Source organism: Narcine bancroftii, chromosome 6 (assembly GCF_036971445.1).
Source record: "Narcine bancroftii isolate sNarBan1 chromosome 6, sNarBan1.hap1, whole genome shotgun sequence".
Lineage (NCBI taxonomy): Eukaryota > Metazoa > Chordata > Chondrichthyes > Torpediniformes > Narcinidae > Narcine > Narcine bancroftii.
In genome coordinates this window covers 65,561,853-65,578,994 of record NC_091474.1, presented here as the reverse complement: position 1 = coordinate 65,578,994, position 17,142 = coordinate 65,561,853, and the positions used below count along the sequence as shown (strand labels likewise).

Sequence of the window (17,142 nt, the reverse complement as noted above, 5' to 3'; positions counted from 1 at the left end):
CTGCACTCTGAGTTTGGACTCTGTACAAAAACCTCAGCCTGAATCTTTTGTAGGGCTATCTCTTGACCATGGCGGTACCATGGGTACCTGACCATGGGTGAACAATCAGAGGAACCGCTGCTGACGCTGTTTCACCAAGCGTTTCCTGGGGGCGACCATTGCCAATGCCAGAGGACATTTGTCTTAAGGTGAGTAGAGGCAAGGCTAGAAGAGATGACAGAGGTACGGTTTTACACAGTGAGAGGTGGGTGCTTGGAATGCATTGCTGGGGTCGTGGTGGCGGCTGGGACATTCAAAAGACTCTTAGATCGGCACACAAATGTAAGAAAAAAATAGAGGATTATGGGCGTAAGGTAGGAAAGTTTTAGATTGTTGTATCAAGCACAAAATCATGGGCTGAAGGGCCTCTACTGTCCTGTTCTAAGAGGCTTCGAGACAGACACGTGAACATGAAGGGGATGGAGAGCCATCTGTCAGGTGCAAACAACAGGGGTTTAGTTTGATTTGGTGTCATGTTTAGTAAAAAGACCAATATTTAGGCAAATGTCTCTGATCCAAATCAATGAGAAGAGCTGAGTTAATTCCCTACTGACTTGATTAAGAGGTTGCTTGGGCAGTGAATGATTTCTGTTGAGAAGATGTGCTGGATCCTGATCGATCTCACTCTAAATGCTAGCATGTGCCCTCACTGCTCCCACCCCCAAGGCTTCATGCAAATACATGGACAGATACACAGACAGGATGGCTTTGGAGAGATATGGAGCCAACACAGGCAGGTGGGACGAGTGTGGGTGGGACATTCTGAATGGCAAGGGCAAGTTGGAGGCTGAAGGGCCTGTTTCACACTGTGTATCTCTATAACTCTCTTTGATTTTCATTGACAACGGCAATAAAAAGGCATATCAAAGTAGACAAAATTAATTAAAACAACAAAATATTATTGTTCAAGAAATACAGTGTTCGCGTATTGAAAATATAATTCATTATCCTTAATTATAGGTATAAATGTGCAGTGAAGTAAACACAACTGAAAAAGATACCTAAACGCTTTAAAATAACCATTTAATCTTTTATATTTATTTCAACCCAATGCATCCATTTAAACACTTCCACCCAGGGATCATCCTGGTGAATCGAGGCTTTGCTCTTCCAAAGCTGCCAACTTCTCCTTCAGTTGAAGCATGCAAAATGAAGCCTTATCGTTTGCTCTCAACCACAATGGGCCTTGTGACTCCATGGTGTCCATGAGCTGATCCAGACTGCATTGGAATTGCCCTTATTTCCTTGGAGCACATTTCCAGTTTTGAGCTGTCCCCTGAATCACATGAGGAAGTCAGAATCTACGACAAATGGAAAGCACGTGATTGATAAGCAGGAAATGAAAGGAGAGCTTACTTCTGAGTGTCCATTTTCTGACCAGCGGCTTTCATGAGGGTTTCATGGAGACTGGCAGACTTTGGTGAACCTTTTGGGCTTGTGTCAGATTCACCACTTTCTTCATCCCCCATTGCCTTGATGTAACTGCCGCTTCTCATCCTTCGGCAAGGAATTTCCTCATCTTTGCTTCCGAGTGGATATCCTCCCCACTCATCCTGGGGCACCTGAAACAATGTCCGGCAATGATTAGCACACTTAGATATCAGGTCGTGATAATAGAATGGCAGCAGTGAACAGGCAGAGCACAGGATCTATCATCCAAAAGGATGTGCAAATCCCACCTGTGCAAATTTGAACTTCAATTATTTAAATGAAGCAGCAGCATCGATGTCAATCACGGCTTCCTTGCAATGGAAGCATTCGGTCCCTGTGCAGTTGTAGTCACATCCACAGCAATGTATTTAAGTCTTGTCTGCTCCATTAACATTAAAAATACAAGGAATAAAATCAGACTGGGCACAAAGGTGAATCTTCAAAACTAAACCAATCCCAATCTAATGGACTTGCAAACATGCTCCTGGCTTGCAGAGAGGAAGTTGGGAGGCTCGTAAATGATGTGAGACCAACAACTTGAGTCTCTCAACGTGGACTAGATTCTGGACTAGGAGCACGAAGGTTGACCACACTCCACAGCACATGAATAGTTCCGTCATGGAGAGAGCAGGGAGCATAAAGTGCCTCAATGTGCATATAATGGATGACCTATCCTGGACCCATAACATCTCCTCATTACTCTGGAAGGTGCAGCAGTGCCTACATTACTGAAGGAAGGAGTTCCATGAGGGAGTTCTTTGTAACAATAGGCAATAGACAATAGGTGCTGGAGTAGGCTAATTGGCCCAACGAGGCAGCACCGCCATTTATCAGATCATGGTTGATCTTTCTCTTTCAATAACCAATCCCAGCCTTATCCCCATAACCCTTAACTTCCCTGCTCATAAGAACCTTATCCAACTCTCTCTTAAATCTATCCAGTGAATCTGCCCCCACTACCCTCTGTGGCAATGCATTCCACAGACCCACAACTCTCTGGGTAAAAAAATTTCTCTTCATTTCTGTGTTAAATGGCCTTCCCTGTATTCTTAAACTATGCCCTCTAGTCCTAGTCTCACCCATCATTGGGAACATGTGCTCTGATTTCACCCTGTCAAGCCCTTTGATAATCCTAAATACCCCAATCATGTCTCCCCTCATCTTTCTAAACTCCATCGCATATAATCCAAGTCTTTCTAACCTATACGCGTATGACAATCCTGCCATCCTGGAACTAACCTTGTAAACCTGCGCTGCTCTCCCTCTATAGCAAGTATGTTCTTTCTTAAATATGGGGACCATAACTGGACACAATACTCCAGGTGAGGTCTCACCAGGGTCCTGTACAACTGCAGGAGGGCTTTTCTACCCCTATAGTCCAATCCCCTCCAACATGCCATCCGCCTTCTTCACCGCTTGCTGAACCTGCATGCTAGTTTTCAATGACTGGTGAACAAGTACGCCCAGATCCCTTTGCATTACCCCACTCCCTGGCTTAACTCCATTTAAATAATATTCTGCTCTCTTGTTTCTGCCTCCAAAATGGACAACCTCGCATTTACTCACATTAAACTTCATCTGCCATCTTTCCGCCCACTCCCCTAAACTGTCCAAGTCCCCTTGCAATTTCCTGACATCCTCCTCGCACTTCACCCAGTTTAGTGTCATCTGCGAATTTGCATATGTAGTTATTAATCCCTTCATCCAAATCATTTACATAAATGATAAACAACTGAGGTGAAACCTGCTACGCAGCACCATCACTCTCCCTCCTTCACTCTAGATCCCCTCTTCCTTCCCTCACCTGATGAATCAGTGTTCTTCCATGTTGAAGATTTGAAAGATATGCAGGATGTGGGAGCAAACTGAGGAGGAGACTCCGATTGGCAGAAGCACTGTCATTAGGTCTTTGCCTACAATATGGGGTGAAACTCAAGCACAAGAGAAAACCCACATTTTCTCCACATCCAACCACAATCCTCCTCTTCACAGCATGTGACAGGAGGAGCACCAGATACAGCAGAGGCCATGGGACCTCACTGTTACACCTGAACTGGCTGCTTCTGCAGATGCACTGCTGGTGCACATCCCCAACAGGGCCACCCACAAGATGACGCCAATCTAATGAACCGGGAGCATACGAATCTATTTCCTTGTGGATGTTGTCATGCCCAGAGTCTGGAAAGTTCTCTGCCAATTAATGATGGGAAAGACTCATTCTCAGTGATCCCCATATCCAAGGAATGGGTCAAAACAGGATAACACAGATTTCTCATCGAAGGGAAATTCTCCCTTCCTGCCATTAGTGGGTGGAACCTGGAACATGGCCCAATAACAGGCATGTGAACTGTAGCAGGGATCATAAAACAAAAAGATATGCTGGCTCTCCATTTTGCATTAGATCTCCTGGAATAGATGAACACCCATGTTGTTCAATGACTACAGCTTGGTGTTCAACACCATCATACAAACAAAACTAATGATCAAATGCAGGATTCTAGGACTCTGTCCATCTCTCGGCAACTGGATCCTTGACTTCCTCATCGGCAGACCTCAGTCAGGGTGGATCAGGAGCATCACCTGCACCTTACTGACCAGCATCCAATATTTTTTCTCTTATTTGTCTTTTTTGGTTCGGTCATTTTGATGTTTGTTTAATTTTCCCAGGGTTTGTCATGGACCCAGCAACCAGAAGTCATGGGCTGAAGAAAGAGGGTTGGACGGATGGTGAACTTGGAGCAGTGAGGGTACGGTGGGGACACCAGTCTAGGAATCCCACAGGCAGTGGTTAAGAGTATAAAATGCATTAGCTTCAATGTTAACGGTTTGAATGGTCAAGTTAAGAGGAAGTGAGTCTTGGCACATGTTAGAAAAATGGGGGAGAATCTGGCCTTTCTCCAACACTTCTGATGGAGCAGGAGCACCAAAAGCTAAAGGGGGGATGGGTAGGACAATAACAGCCTCCTTGTTCAGCTCAAAGACAGGGGGGGGGGTGGCAAAAAAAGTCTCGGCGAGAGTGCAACATGTGGCCACAGATAAAGCAGGGAGATTTGTAATGGTACACTGTCAGATATATTCAGAACCCTGGACCTTAAGGAATGTTTACACCCCAACAAGAAACCTTTCTAAAACTGGCAGAAGGGAGAATATTTTGGTGGGGTGGGGGGACTTTAACTTTTGTCTGGACCTTGTTTTAGATAAATCGACTAAGAAAATAACTAAAACAAAAGAAGCAGCGAGGGCTACCATTGGCTGTATGAAGAAGCTGAATCTGATTTGGAGGTGAAAGCATCCCAGGGAGAGGGATTATTCCTTCTATTCAAAACAACATGATTCCTACACTAGAATAGATTTCTTTCTAGCTTCATCCCATATAGAGGGTAGGATCATGGAGGCTGGATGTGCAGCAAGGATCCTCTCAGACCATTCACCCCTATTAATAACAATAGAAATGTCAAACAGGCAGGATATGTGATATAGGTTGGGTCTTAATGCACTGCTGTTAAAGAAGCTGGAATTTTGTATGAGCACAGATAGATATGCTCTATGAGCCCAATTGCGCCTCTACTCCAGATACATTTCTCTTATGGGATACTCTCAAGGTGTACTTGAGAGGTCAGTTAATTGAGTACACCAAAACAGTTAAAAAGGAATATATGAAGGAAGATGATGAATTAGAATGGGAGATTACTCACTTAGAAAAAGACCTATAAAAATCAGGTTCAGAGGACCAATGTAAGGCTCTATCAAACAAAAAAAAAATTGAAGTACAATACATTACAAACGTATGGTATGGAAAAGGCCATAATGCAGTCAAAACAAAAATACTATGAATTGGGGGAGAGTCCTCTCTTGGCAGCTGAGGTCAGAACAGGCCTCAGGGATGATCAATGTGATACAAACTGGGAGTGACAGGATCTCGCATTAACCAAATGAAATTAATGAGATCTTCAAGGAATTTTATGAAGATCTATATAAATCAGAATTTATGGGGGGAGGGGGGGTCCTGATAAAACCAGTGAGCTCCTGTCTAATTTAGAACTGCCAAGTTTAGGCCTTGAAGAAAAAGAAGGGTTAGATCTTCTCTTTACAGAGGAAGAGTTAGGTAAAGCTTTGAATTTCAAATTAACAAGTCTCTGGGGGAGGATGGGTTTCCACCTGAGTTCTATAAGGAGTTTAAATATTTACTGATGCCTCTTTACATGGAGGTGGTGGACCAGGCAATGGAGATCCAAACCCTCCCAGAATCTTTTTCAACAGCAATCATTATGACAATACTTAAAAAAGGCAAGGATTCACTAATGCTGTCTTCTTATAGAAACATTGCTCTGTTAAACAGATTACAAAATAGATTTGCCAAAGCCAATAAACAGATGATGGTTAAAATTGGTAGACTCTTGAGTGTCATGCATCTGGGAAAAAAGAGAGATGAGAAGGGATTAGCTGTTGCCCTAGATGCAGAGAAGGCATTTGACAGGTTAGAGTGGGAAAATTGGGGATAGGGCCAACTTTATAAATTGGATAAGTGTGCTTTACCACGGGTCCAAGGCTAAAGTTGTGACCAATGGACAAATTTGGCCAGCATTCCCACTGACAAGATCAAGTAGGCAGGGGTTGCCGCTATCTCCAGCTGTTTATACTAGTCATGGAGCCAATAGCCGAGGCCATTTGCCCGGATCCGGACATTAACGGTTTTAGAGCAGGCCAGGAAGAGCATAAAATCAATATGTTTGCTGATGATGTTTTGATACACCTGACAGACCTGGCAAACTCGTTGTCCAAGCTGTGCTCCACTCTGGAGGGCTATGGGGATACCTCCAGGTACAAGATCAATTGGGATAAATATGAAATCATGTACTTACGAAGGGGGAACTACAGTCAGTGTCAAGAAAATAGTCAATTAAAGTGGCCGCAAATTGGATCAAATATCTACGAGTTAGAATAGATAAAAACTTGAGTAATTTATACAAGATAAATTACACCCCCCACCTTGCTTGGGAAATTGAGGAGAATTTAACTAGATGGACGTCCCTGCCCATTACATTAGTGAACAACGTTAACTATAATTAAGATGAATGTGTTTCCCAGGCTCCAGTACCTCTTTCAGACACTGTCCGTGCCATTGCCCCGGGGATTCTTCAAGAATTTACTTAGGGAATGAGGAGATTCCTATAGATAGAAAGGTAGCCAGGGTCTCTATTGAAAAATTAATCTGGCATTATAGTCTGGGTGGATTGCAACTGTCAGACCTTAAAAAATACTATTGGGCAGCCCAGTTGAGATATCTCTCCCCCCTCGAAGAGGGGGAAGATGTACTATCCTGAGCACAAATCAGCCTGCACGTGATAGGCGAGCAGGTAGAAGAGAACTTTATTTATAAATGGGAGGCTAAATTGCTATCAGAAAAGAAAGCCAACCTCAATTTAAAACAAATAATCCTTAATTGGAACAAAATTAACCAATATGTAGGAACCAAAGTGGGGCTGTCTCCAAAAACACCCGACGCCAAATATATTAATACCATTGACGGTACGTTACAAGATCCTGGACACCTAGCATCGTAAAGTTGTCAGGTATGTAAAGGACTATTACAAGCAGGGGTGGCTAGTTTTGTTTGAACAATTTAAGTATAAGTATAATTTATCAAATAAGATGTTTCACTGCTATCTTCATATAAGATCTTTTTTTTTACAGGAAGTATTAGGTCCAACTATGGGCCAACCAGTGTGCAGTGACAGAAACCATGGTTTGAGGGGGGAGCATGCTGAAGTTCATTTCAGCAATGTAGCTCTTGCTCCAAACAGATGGCCCAAAGCTAGACCATGAGAAGTCAAGGAAGAGGTTGGATCAGCAAGACTGCAGTCAGGATGTTGCAATACAATTTTCTGCACCAGGTGTACCTGAGGCCACAAAAATTGAACAGATCTAAACCTAAACTATCAATGTTTACGAAGTGGCATTGCGACAGGGACTTTTGTGCACACAACCTGGACATGAGCCAAGGTGAGACCCTTTTGGTGGAAATTGAGCCAAGCCCTGGAAAAAAAAAACTCATAGGCAAAGAATTCCCACAAGTCCCAGAGCTCTTCTTGTTGGGAAACATAATGGATGCAAGACTTGCATTCAATGAAGCTATCCAAATTTCAAATCCAATTTGTTATGATCGCATTGGTGGTGGCTAGGAAATGCGTAGCAGTTGCTTGGAAGTCCAACTCTACTGGTGCATTGAATGTTGGAACACAGAAATGCAGAGACGTGTTCCCCAGAAGAAAATTAACTACAAACTAAAGAAACAATATGGTATTTTTTTTGAAGGTCTACCAGCCCTACTTGAACTACACAGTGGTAGTAGAGTGAACCACGGTACCTTGCCACCCTGCCTTCCCAATTTTCCCCTCCATTGGTGAGGGAGTGGAGAGGGTCCATCCTATTCTAACCAGGAAAAACTACAGAAAAAGGCAGCCTATGTGCTGGCTGCTGTGACACGACAAACCTTTATTGTGAATATCTTGGTTATTGTGTGGAAATACAGTTAGTTTGGTGTTAAATGTTTAATGTCAGGGGAGAAGGGGATAAAAATAAACACTCAACTCCATGAGAGGACTGTAAGGAATTAACAAATACAAAATGTAATTAATGTGAATATTGTTGATAATGATATTGACAATTGTTGGAGTTTGCATGGAAAAATCATAAATAAAATATTCAAACCACACACAGGGGCATCCAAGGGTGCTTAGCCCCTTGCTCTAATCCCTCTATAACCACACTTGTGTGGCCAAACTCAGTTCTGACACATTCACCTTAATATAGTTAAACCTGCCCACTAATGTAACGGGCAGGGAGGGACATCCATCTATTTTAATCCTCCTGAATTTCCAGAGCGGGGGTGGGGGGTGCATGTAATTTATCTTGTATAAATTACACAAGTTGAATCTACAAATTCACACATGACACCACTGATGTTGGTCGAATAACTGGAAATGAAGAGTCAGAATGCACGATGGAGATTGAGAACCTGGTTGGCTGGTGCCAGAACAACAATTTTGCTCTTGACGCCAGCAAGCCCGAGGAAGTTATTACGGACTTGAGGAGGGGGAAGGGGTGGGTGCCGAGAGACTGTACACCAATCTTTATTGGTGGGGTGGCAGTGGAGATAGTTAACAGTTTCAGGTACCTGGGCATCCATGTGTCAAAAGACCACCCGTGGGCCCAGCTGTGAAGAAGGCACACCAACACCTGTACTTTCTATGAAAGTGTGAAGGGCAGAGGAATGGTTGATAGAATTTAATACAGAGAAATGCAAGGCATTGCATTTGTGGGGTCTAATGTGGGTATGTCCTACACAGTGAATGGTAGGGATCTGGGGAGTGATTATGTACATTTCTATGAGATCACCTCTCATCCTCCTTCTCTCCAAAGAATAAAGTTTGAGCCTGCTCAACCTCTCCCTATAGCTCAGGCCACAACCTTGTCAAAGCCACAAAGTCAAGCTGACTATCCCTGATCGGTCCCTGGTATTCCAAATGCATGTTAGATCCTGTCTCTCAGAATCCCCTCTGATAACTAACCCATGAATCATGTTAAACACATGAGCCTGTTTTGTCCTTGTGGCCTTTTTTAAAAAAATAAAGACATAACCTTAGCCACCGTTCACTTTGTGGTGCGCTGCAGTGCGAACAAACAACAGAAGGCTGTTCTACAGGCTTTAATTAGCTTAAAACCTGCACACCATGTTCTGGATCCTTTCTAGTTCCATGTGCTCTGCTCCCTGGCCAAGGGCCTGAGAGAACCTTTATGTGAGCCTGGTGATTGGCAAGGAGTAGGTGGAGCCAGTTTCCTAGGTTGCCTCCTTGCGGGCACAGTGGGTTTCCCCTTGCAGTAGGCAGTGCAGGAGTGCAGACAGGCACAGGCAGTCACCGACAGTTCAGTGGGGTTGTATCACCACACGCCTCACCCGTACAAATATCTCCGCTGAGGTTCCTTCAATTTCTTTTTGAGCTTCCCATGATGTCTGAGAATAGAGACCCTGGGAATGTGTCAACCTTTATCCCTTTTAAGACCTCCAGCATCTCCTCTTCTGCAATGTGAACTCTTTTCAAGTCACAATCCACTTCAAAGTATGTTGTTGAATACTGTACTCTATGAAACCTCTGCAAGTACACAGTAGATAGAAAAGTGACTGGTTTCATCACAGTCTGGTTTGGAAACACGCGTGCCCATGAACGCAAAAGGCTGCAGAAGATAACAAATATAGCCAGATCCATCACAGGCTCTGGTCTCCCATCCATTGCAGACATCTATGTGAGGTGCTACCTCAAGAAGGCAGCCAACATCATAGAGGACCCCCATCACCCTGGTCGCAACCTCTTCTCACTACTACTTTCAGCCAGAAGATACAGGAGCCTGAAGACCAGCACCTCTAGGTTCAAGAACAGTTTCTTTCCAACAGCCATCAGGCCCTTGAACCTCCCTGCACTCCCCAAACCTTGACCGTTAACTACTCCAGGACCATCTGTGACAGAGTATATAGAGGTGTTTGGGAGATATATTGAGTAAGGTTTGTTAGAGCAGGTCACATACAAACACTTTAAAACACAATTTTTGCAGGAGCTTTTGCAAGAGGGCTCAGACTCATGATGGACTGTTTGAAAATGCAACAAGTATAACAAAAAGCAGTAGTAGCTTTATCTGGAAAACAGAAGGTCATGTGATCTTTGCAGGCAGAGAGCAGAAAAAAAGAGGCTTTGCCCTCAGACAGGAGAGAGACACACAGACATCGGTTCCAGAGACACAAGTTGGCAAGCTTTGCAAGACGGCCTGGTCAAAGGAGAGGACTGGCTGTCCAGTGTTTTCCTTGGGATAGGAGAAACAAAGGAACTCTGTGGTGACCTGAAACAAGAAAAACTCTTTCTCTGAAAACCAACAACAACCATCCTGAGTGGTAACCATTTCCCTGTTAAGCACCAAAGCCTGGTGAACTTTATTAATGCTAACTTCTGTGCACAGTACAAGAATTGCCTGCAACCAGTGAGATTGGTCTGTGAACCAAAGAACTTTGCTGAACTTACACACACATCACACACGCGCTTAGCATTAGAAGGGGGTTAAGTAGGTTAAGTGAGTCAATAGAGATAAGTTAAAGTTTGATTCTATTTTCATGTTCAAAGATAATTAAAAGCAATTTTTGTTTGAAGTTACCCTTTGTCGTGGTGCATATTTATTGCTGCTGGGTTTTGGGATCCTCTAGACTCCATAACACACCAAAGATCTGTCTGCATGATTGACTCTGTTCATTTTTTGCTGCAGTCCTAATAGTGAATATTTGCTTATTGTTTTAAATGTATTATCTTTTATCTCCTCTGACACGTTGTTTTAATTTATCCTATTTCTTTGAGTACTTTCTGCTACAATAAAATGATTTTCATTGCACATGAACAATGTAACAATAAATTCATCACCAGAGTAGTACAGCACAGAAAGAGGCCCTTCAGCCCTGCATAGCTGTGCTACCCATGATGCCAAATTTGACTTATCCCACCTGCCAGGTGGACACCTTACCAAAGTGCTGGAGAGCCTCCGCTGACAGCACGTGTGCATGCAGCACAATAACAGCACCTGTTTAACCCCCTGCCAACATGTGCCTGTCTGAATGTTTCCGATCAATTAACCTGAAGTTGAAAACCAGTTCAAAACTTTTACCAGGGGCAAAGTGCCATGGCGCATTAATAATAAGGAAGATCAGGGTCACGCTTTGAAGGTAAAACAGTACTAAATTGCAGGAAATAAAAGGGAATACTTCACATGATTAAGTGTTGATAAGATGCAGTCAGCCTCGACAAAACATGTTGCATAAATGTTAAACTGGTGTATGTGCCTCCACTTAATAATTAATGTGATTTAAATATAGTTGCCAAACAGCAAACTGCATTCGGCCACACAGCCACCACTTCACAGAGAACATCACAGCACAGTACAGATCCTTCAGCTCACAATGTTGTACCGACCTATGGAAACCTCCACGACATTCACATTTTTCCCTGCCTCACACCCACAACCCTCCATTTTTCCTACATCCATGTTCCTGCCTCAGAATCGTTTACACCAGCCTCCACCACCACCCCTGGCAATGAATTCCAGGCCCCCACCACTCTCTGTTGGAAAAAAAACGTACCCCTCACATCTCCCCAAAACTTTCCTCCACTCACCTTAAAGAGATATCCTCTGGTGTTGGCTCTCATGCAATTGAGGGCCCAAATTATTTTATATACCTTTAATATATCACCTCTTGTCCTTCATTGCACCAGGGGGCTGAAAGACGGCAGATGGAGTTTTATACTGATGTATGTGAGGTGCCTCATTTTGGTAGGACTAATCAAAATAGGACATTTACACGTTGACAATTGAGGAATGCAGTGGAACAAAGGGATTTAGGAGTCATGGTACATAATTTCCTGAAAGTTGTTGTAATTAGTATGTTGGCTTTCATAAATCAGAGCATAGAACACAGAAGTTGGGATGTTATGTTGAAGTTGTATAAGGCACTGGTGAGGCCAAATTTGGATTACTGTGTGCAGTTTCGGTCGCCGAATTACAGGAAGGATATAAACAGTACCCAGGGCTTCAAGGTTTGAGTTACAGGGAAAGGTTGAGCAGGCTGGGACTTTATTCCCTGGAGTGTAAACAATTGAGGGGTGATTTGATAGAGGTATTCAAAATTATAAGGGGACAGATAGAGTCAATGTGGATAGGCTATTTCCACTGAGAGTGGGGGAGATTCAAACAAGAGGGCATGGATTGAGAGTAAAAGGGGAAAAGTTTAGGGGAAATATGAGGGGGAATTTCTTCACGCAGAGGGTGGTGGGGGTGTGGAATTAACTTTTGGCAGAAGTGGTAGAAGCAAGATTGATGTTAATATTCAAGGAAAGGTTGGATAGGTACATGGACGGGAGAGGTGTGGAGGGTTAGGGCCCGAATGTGGGTCAGTGGGTAGATGGTGGCGGAAGATGTTCGGCACCAACTAGAAGGGCTGAACTGGCCTGTTTCTGTGCTGTAAATGGTTATATGGTTAAAGTGTCAACTTTGCTCCATGAGACACATTCCCCAGGCAACAGCCTGGCTCATCTCCTCTGCAACCTCTCAAAGCTTCTGCACACTTCTTGTAATGAGGCAGCCAGAACTGAATGCAATTAACAGAGAAGGTGAACAGTAAGCTCAGACTCTTCCTGTTTTTTTTGTATTTCAAAGTTGAAATTGATGTCCTATCTAAGGAATGATTTCAGACAATGGATATCTTCAATAATCACTCCAGCAGGGCATGGCACGCATGTGTTTCAAACAGGCCTCAATCATACCTGTGGCCAAGAAGAATGTGGTAACCTGCCTAAATAACTACCAACCAGAGGCACTTGCAGGAGACCGATGAAGAGTTTCGAGAGGCTGGTGTCGAATTACATCAGCTCCTGTCTGAGCAGCGATAATATGGATCCGTTCTAATTTGTCTACTGCAGCAACAGGTCTATGGCGGATGCCATTTCACTGGCACTTTACAAAGCCCTGGAACACCTGGGCAGCAAAGATGCTCTTTATTGACTACAATTCGGCATTTAGCATCATCATTCTCTCAAGACTAATTAGGAAACTCCAAGTCCTGGGACTCAACACCCCACTGTGTAATTGGATCCTGGATTTCCTCATCTCCAGACCATGATCAGTGAAGATTGGTTAAAAAACATCTCCCCACAATCTCCATCAGTACCGGAGCACCACAGGGCTGCATTTTTAAGCCCCTGCCCTACTCACTTTATACCTATGACTGTGTGGCTCAGAGCTGATTGTGGACTTTAGAAGGGGAAAACCAGAGGTGTACGATCCTGTGGTCACTGGGGGAATCAGAGGTGGAGAGGTGAGTAAATTTAAGTTCTTTGGAGTCACTATCTCAGGGGATCTTTCCTGGACCCAACACATGAATGTCAACGTGCAGAAAGCATGTCAGCGCCTCTACTTTATCTGCGGGAAATTTTCCCTGCCTTAGGGAGGCACGGTTAATGTAATGTTTAACGTAACACTGTTACCGAACCTGCAATCAGGATCGTGGTTCAAATCCCGCGCTGTCTGTAAGGAGTGTGTATGTTCTCCCCATGTCTCCGTGGGTTTTCCCCAGGGGCTCCGGTTTCCTCCCACCATTCAAATGTACTAGGGGTGTAGGTCCTGTTATGGTGCTTGTATGTCTAAATTTAAAAAAAATTACTTCTTCAGGAGTTTGTGGAGGTTTGGTATGACATAGAAACCTTGCCAATCTTCTGCAGATGTCTGGTGGAAAGTGTGCTGACCGGCTGCATCATGGCCTGGTATGCGGGCACCAATACCTCTGATTGGAAAGCCCTGTAAAAGGTAGTGGACACAGCCTAGTAAGTACATCACAGCCCAGTAAGTATAAACCCATCATCGAGAACATCTCCAGGGAACGCTGCTGTCGAGAGAGCAGCAGCAATCATCAAGGACCCTCACCACCCAGCACATTCTCTGTTCTCACTGCAGATTTCTTCCATAGGCCTCAGTAGCAATGAAGGAAATGGACCAATCCACAATCGGAGGATTGTAAAGCCACCAATCAGCGATTGGCAGAGCCAAGGCCATGCCCGCTGATGACATAGGAGCAAGGCTCAGCCGGCCTATAAAAGGCAGAGTGAATGACCCAATAGACCAGTACTGTTTGTACTCTCAACTGTGCGTGTCTTCTCTAGAGCTCTAACCCAGAATTATAACTGCAGCCACACACCACATTGGTGACCCTGACAATTTGGATCAGAAGATGGACGAGCGACCTTCAATCAACGTGACTTCATTGAAGTTTCCGACCTTCTGGACATTGCAACCACAGGTGTGGTTCCTACAGGCCGAGGCACAAATCGCCATTCAACGTATCATCGCCGATGCCATGAGTTACTACTACATTGTGAGCTCTCTCAAGCAAGAGACGGCGGTCAGGATCATCAACTTCCTCCAGCACCCTCCATAGCAAAGGATGTATGTGGCCCTCAAAGAGCTATTAAACCACACTTTCGGGCTCTCAAAGCGCGAATGAGTGGCCTGATTGTTGCACATGGGTGGCTTGGGGGACAGAGCCCCTTCTGCCCTCATGAGCAATATGCTCACTTTAACCAATGGGCACACTCCTTGCCTGCTCTTCGAGCAAATTTTTCTGGAGCGACTGCCAGAGAACATCCGGCTGCTAATCACAGAGGAGGACTTCAGCAACCTCAGAAAGGTAGCTGCCTGAGTGGATGCACTCTGGGCGTCAAAAAGGGACTCATGAAGAACGTTGGAGCAAGTGACCACACCCTGGCTACAACAAGACAGCCAAACAACCAGCCAACGGATCCCACCAGAGAGCAATACTGTTTCTATCATCAACAGTGGGATTCCAAGGCCCGTCGATGCCACTCCCCCTGCGTATTCCAGGGAAACGCCAGAGCCGACCGTCATTGATGGCTGCGGTGGCCAGCCTACAAGATGGCCTCCTGCACATTCGGGACTCCTTGTTGGGCCACCAGTTCCTGGTCGACACAGGGGCCAAGTTCAGTGTCCTTCCCCCTTCTAGTGTGGTCCGGGGCCTGAGGGCGGCCAACAAGTCGGACATTCGGACCTTCAGCGCCTGGACCATACTCATCCACTTCGGGAACAACTGGTTCACCTGGAAATTCACATTGGCGACCATACGACAGCCACTCCTGGGGGTGGATTTCCTCAGGGCGCACTCCCTATTGGTGGATGTCAAGGGGCATAGATTAGTGCATGCCAAATCTTCAGACCCTCTCCCTTGAGGGAACTAAGTTTGCCATCGCCCCCCCCCCCCCCCACCACCTACACTCAGTAACCAACACCAATAACGAGTTTGCTCGGATTGTGACCGAAATCCCTTCCATCGCAACGCCTCACTTTACCTCAGTAGAACCTAACACAGGGTGCAACACCACATCCTCATGGAGGGCCCGCCCTTTCACGCCAAGGCATGCTGCCTTTCACCCCCGAAAAGCTCCCCATGAGGAGTTTTGAAAAATGGAAGAGCTCGGCATCTTGCGGCCCTCCGACAACTCCTGGGCCTCCCCACTCCACGTGATGCCCAAGGTGGCATCGACTTTACTGGCATTACTGCCTCCTTCACGAGGCCACCACACCGGACAGATATCCAGTGTCCCACATCCAGGACCGCCAACCTTCAAGGGGCACAGAACTTCTCAAAAGTGTATCTCATTAGGGGCTATCACCAGTCCTGGTCCACCTCGAGGACATTGCCAAAACTGCAATCATCATCCCTTGCAGACTGTTCGAGTTAAACAGAATGTCTTTTAGTCTGAAAAATGCTGCTCAAACCTTCCAAAGAATGATGGACGCAATGGGCCGGGACCTCAAGTTCATAGATGATATTCTGCTAGCCAGCCTCAACTGTGTCGAGCATGTGGTCCACATAAGGCAATTGTGCACCCACCTGATCTCATTTGGTTTGACAATCAACCCAGCCAAGGGCCAATTCGAACGAGAGATAATCGATTTGCTGGGGCACAGAATAAATAAAGATGGGGCCAGGCCTTTGCCCAAAAAGGTGGAGGCCATCCGGTCTTTGCAAAGCCAACTTCAGTAAAAGGCCTTCAAGAGTTCACCGGTATGGTTAACCTTTTATCACCATTTCATACCATTGGTGGCCCATACCATGTGACCTTTATTCTCCCTTATGGCAGGTCAAAAGAGAGAAATCGAATGGACTCAGGAAGCATCAGAGGCTTTCCAGAAAGCCAAAGATGCCCTGGCCAATGCCACCCTCCTGGTGCATCCAAGGACAGACTCCCCAGCCCCCCTCATGATGGACGCCTCAAACACTGCCGTCAGGGGAGAACTTGAGCAGCTGGTCGATGGACAATGGCAGCCTCCAGTTTTCTTCAGCCACCTGAGCTCAAGTACAGTGCCTTTGAACAAGAGCTCCTGGGTTATACCTAGCGGTCCGATGTTTCAGGTACTTCCTGGAGGGCAGAGAGTTCCTGATGTTCACGGACCATAAGCTGCTCACTTTTGCTTTCAGCAAAGTATCAGACCCATGGTCAACCAGGCAACAAAGGGACCTGTCCTATATATCTGAGTTCTCCACAGACATCAAACACGTTGCCAGGAAAACAAACATGGTAGCCGACGCACTATCACAGTTGTTCATACTGGCCATACAAGCCCCCATCCCAGAAATCATCTGCTAGCCCTGGGGGAAGCACAACAATCATACCCCGACATCCCCACATTCAGGACTTCAATAACCGGTCTCCAGTTAGAGGACGTAGGCATCGGCCCAGGGGAATAGACACTTCTGTGTGACACCTCGACCGGGAGACCTCAATCTATAATGCCGGCAGCATGGAGGAAACTGGTTTTCAACATCACATAACATAACATAACATAACATAACATAACATAACAATTACAGCACGGAAACAGGCCATTAGGCCCTTCTAGTCCGCACCGAACCAAACACCCCTTTCTAGTCCCACCTCCCTGCACAATGCCCATTACCCTCCATCTTCTTCTCATCCATATACCTGTCCAACCTTTTCTTAAATAATACAATTGACTCCGCCGCCACTATTTCTCCCGGAAGATCATTCCACACGGCTACCACTCTCTGAG

At 45.2% G+C, this 17,142-nt stretch overlaps 1 protein-coding gene across 19 annotated transcripts in view; it reads right to left on the bottom strand.

The window, feature by feature from the left end:
* dlgap2a (discs, large (Drosophila) homolog-associated protein 2a) overlaps positions 1-17,142 on the bottom strand; it is a 625,248-nt gene that overhangs the window by 103,128 nt on the left and 504,978 nt on the right. For all 19 annotated transcript variants that reach the window (XM_069885188.1, XM_069885186.1, XM_069885180.1 and 16 more), the window contains one exon: positions 1,396-1,601. In XM_069885188.1, the coding sequence (XP_069741289.1) occupies positions 1,396-1,601 (206 nt within the window). The remainder of the gene's footprint in view (positions 1-1,395; positions 1,602-17,142) is intronic.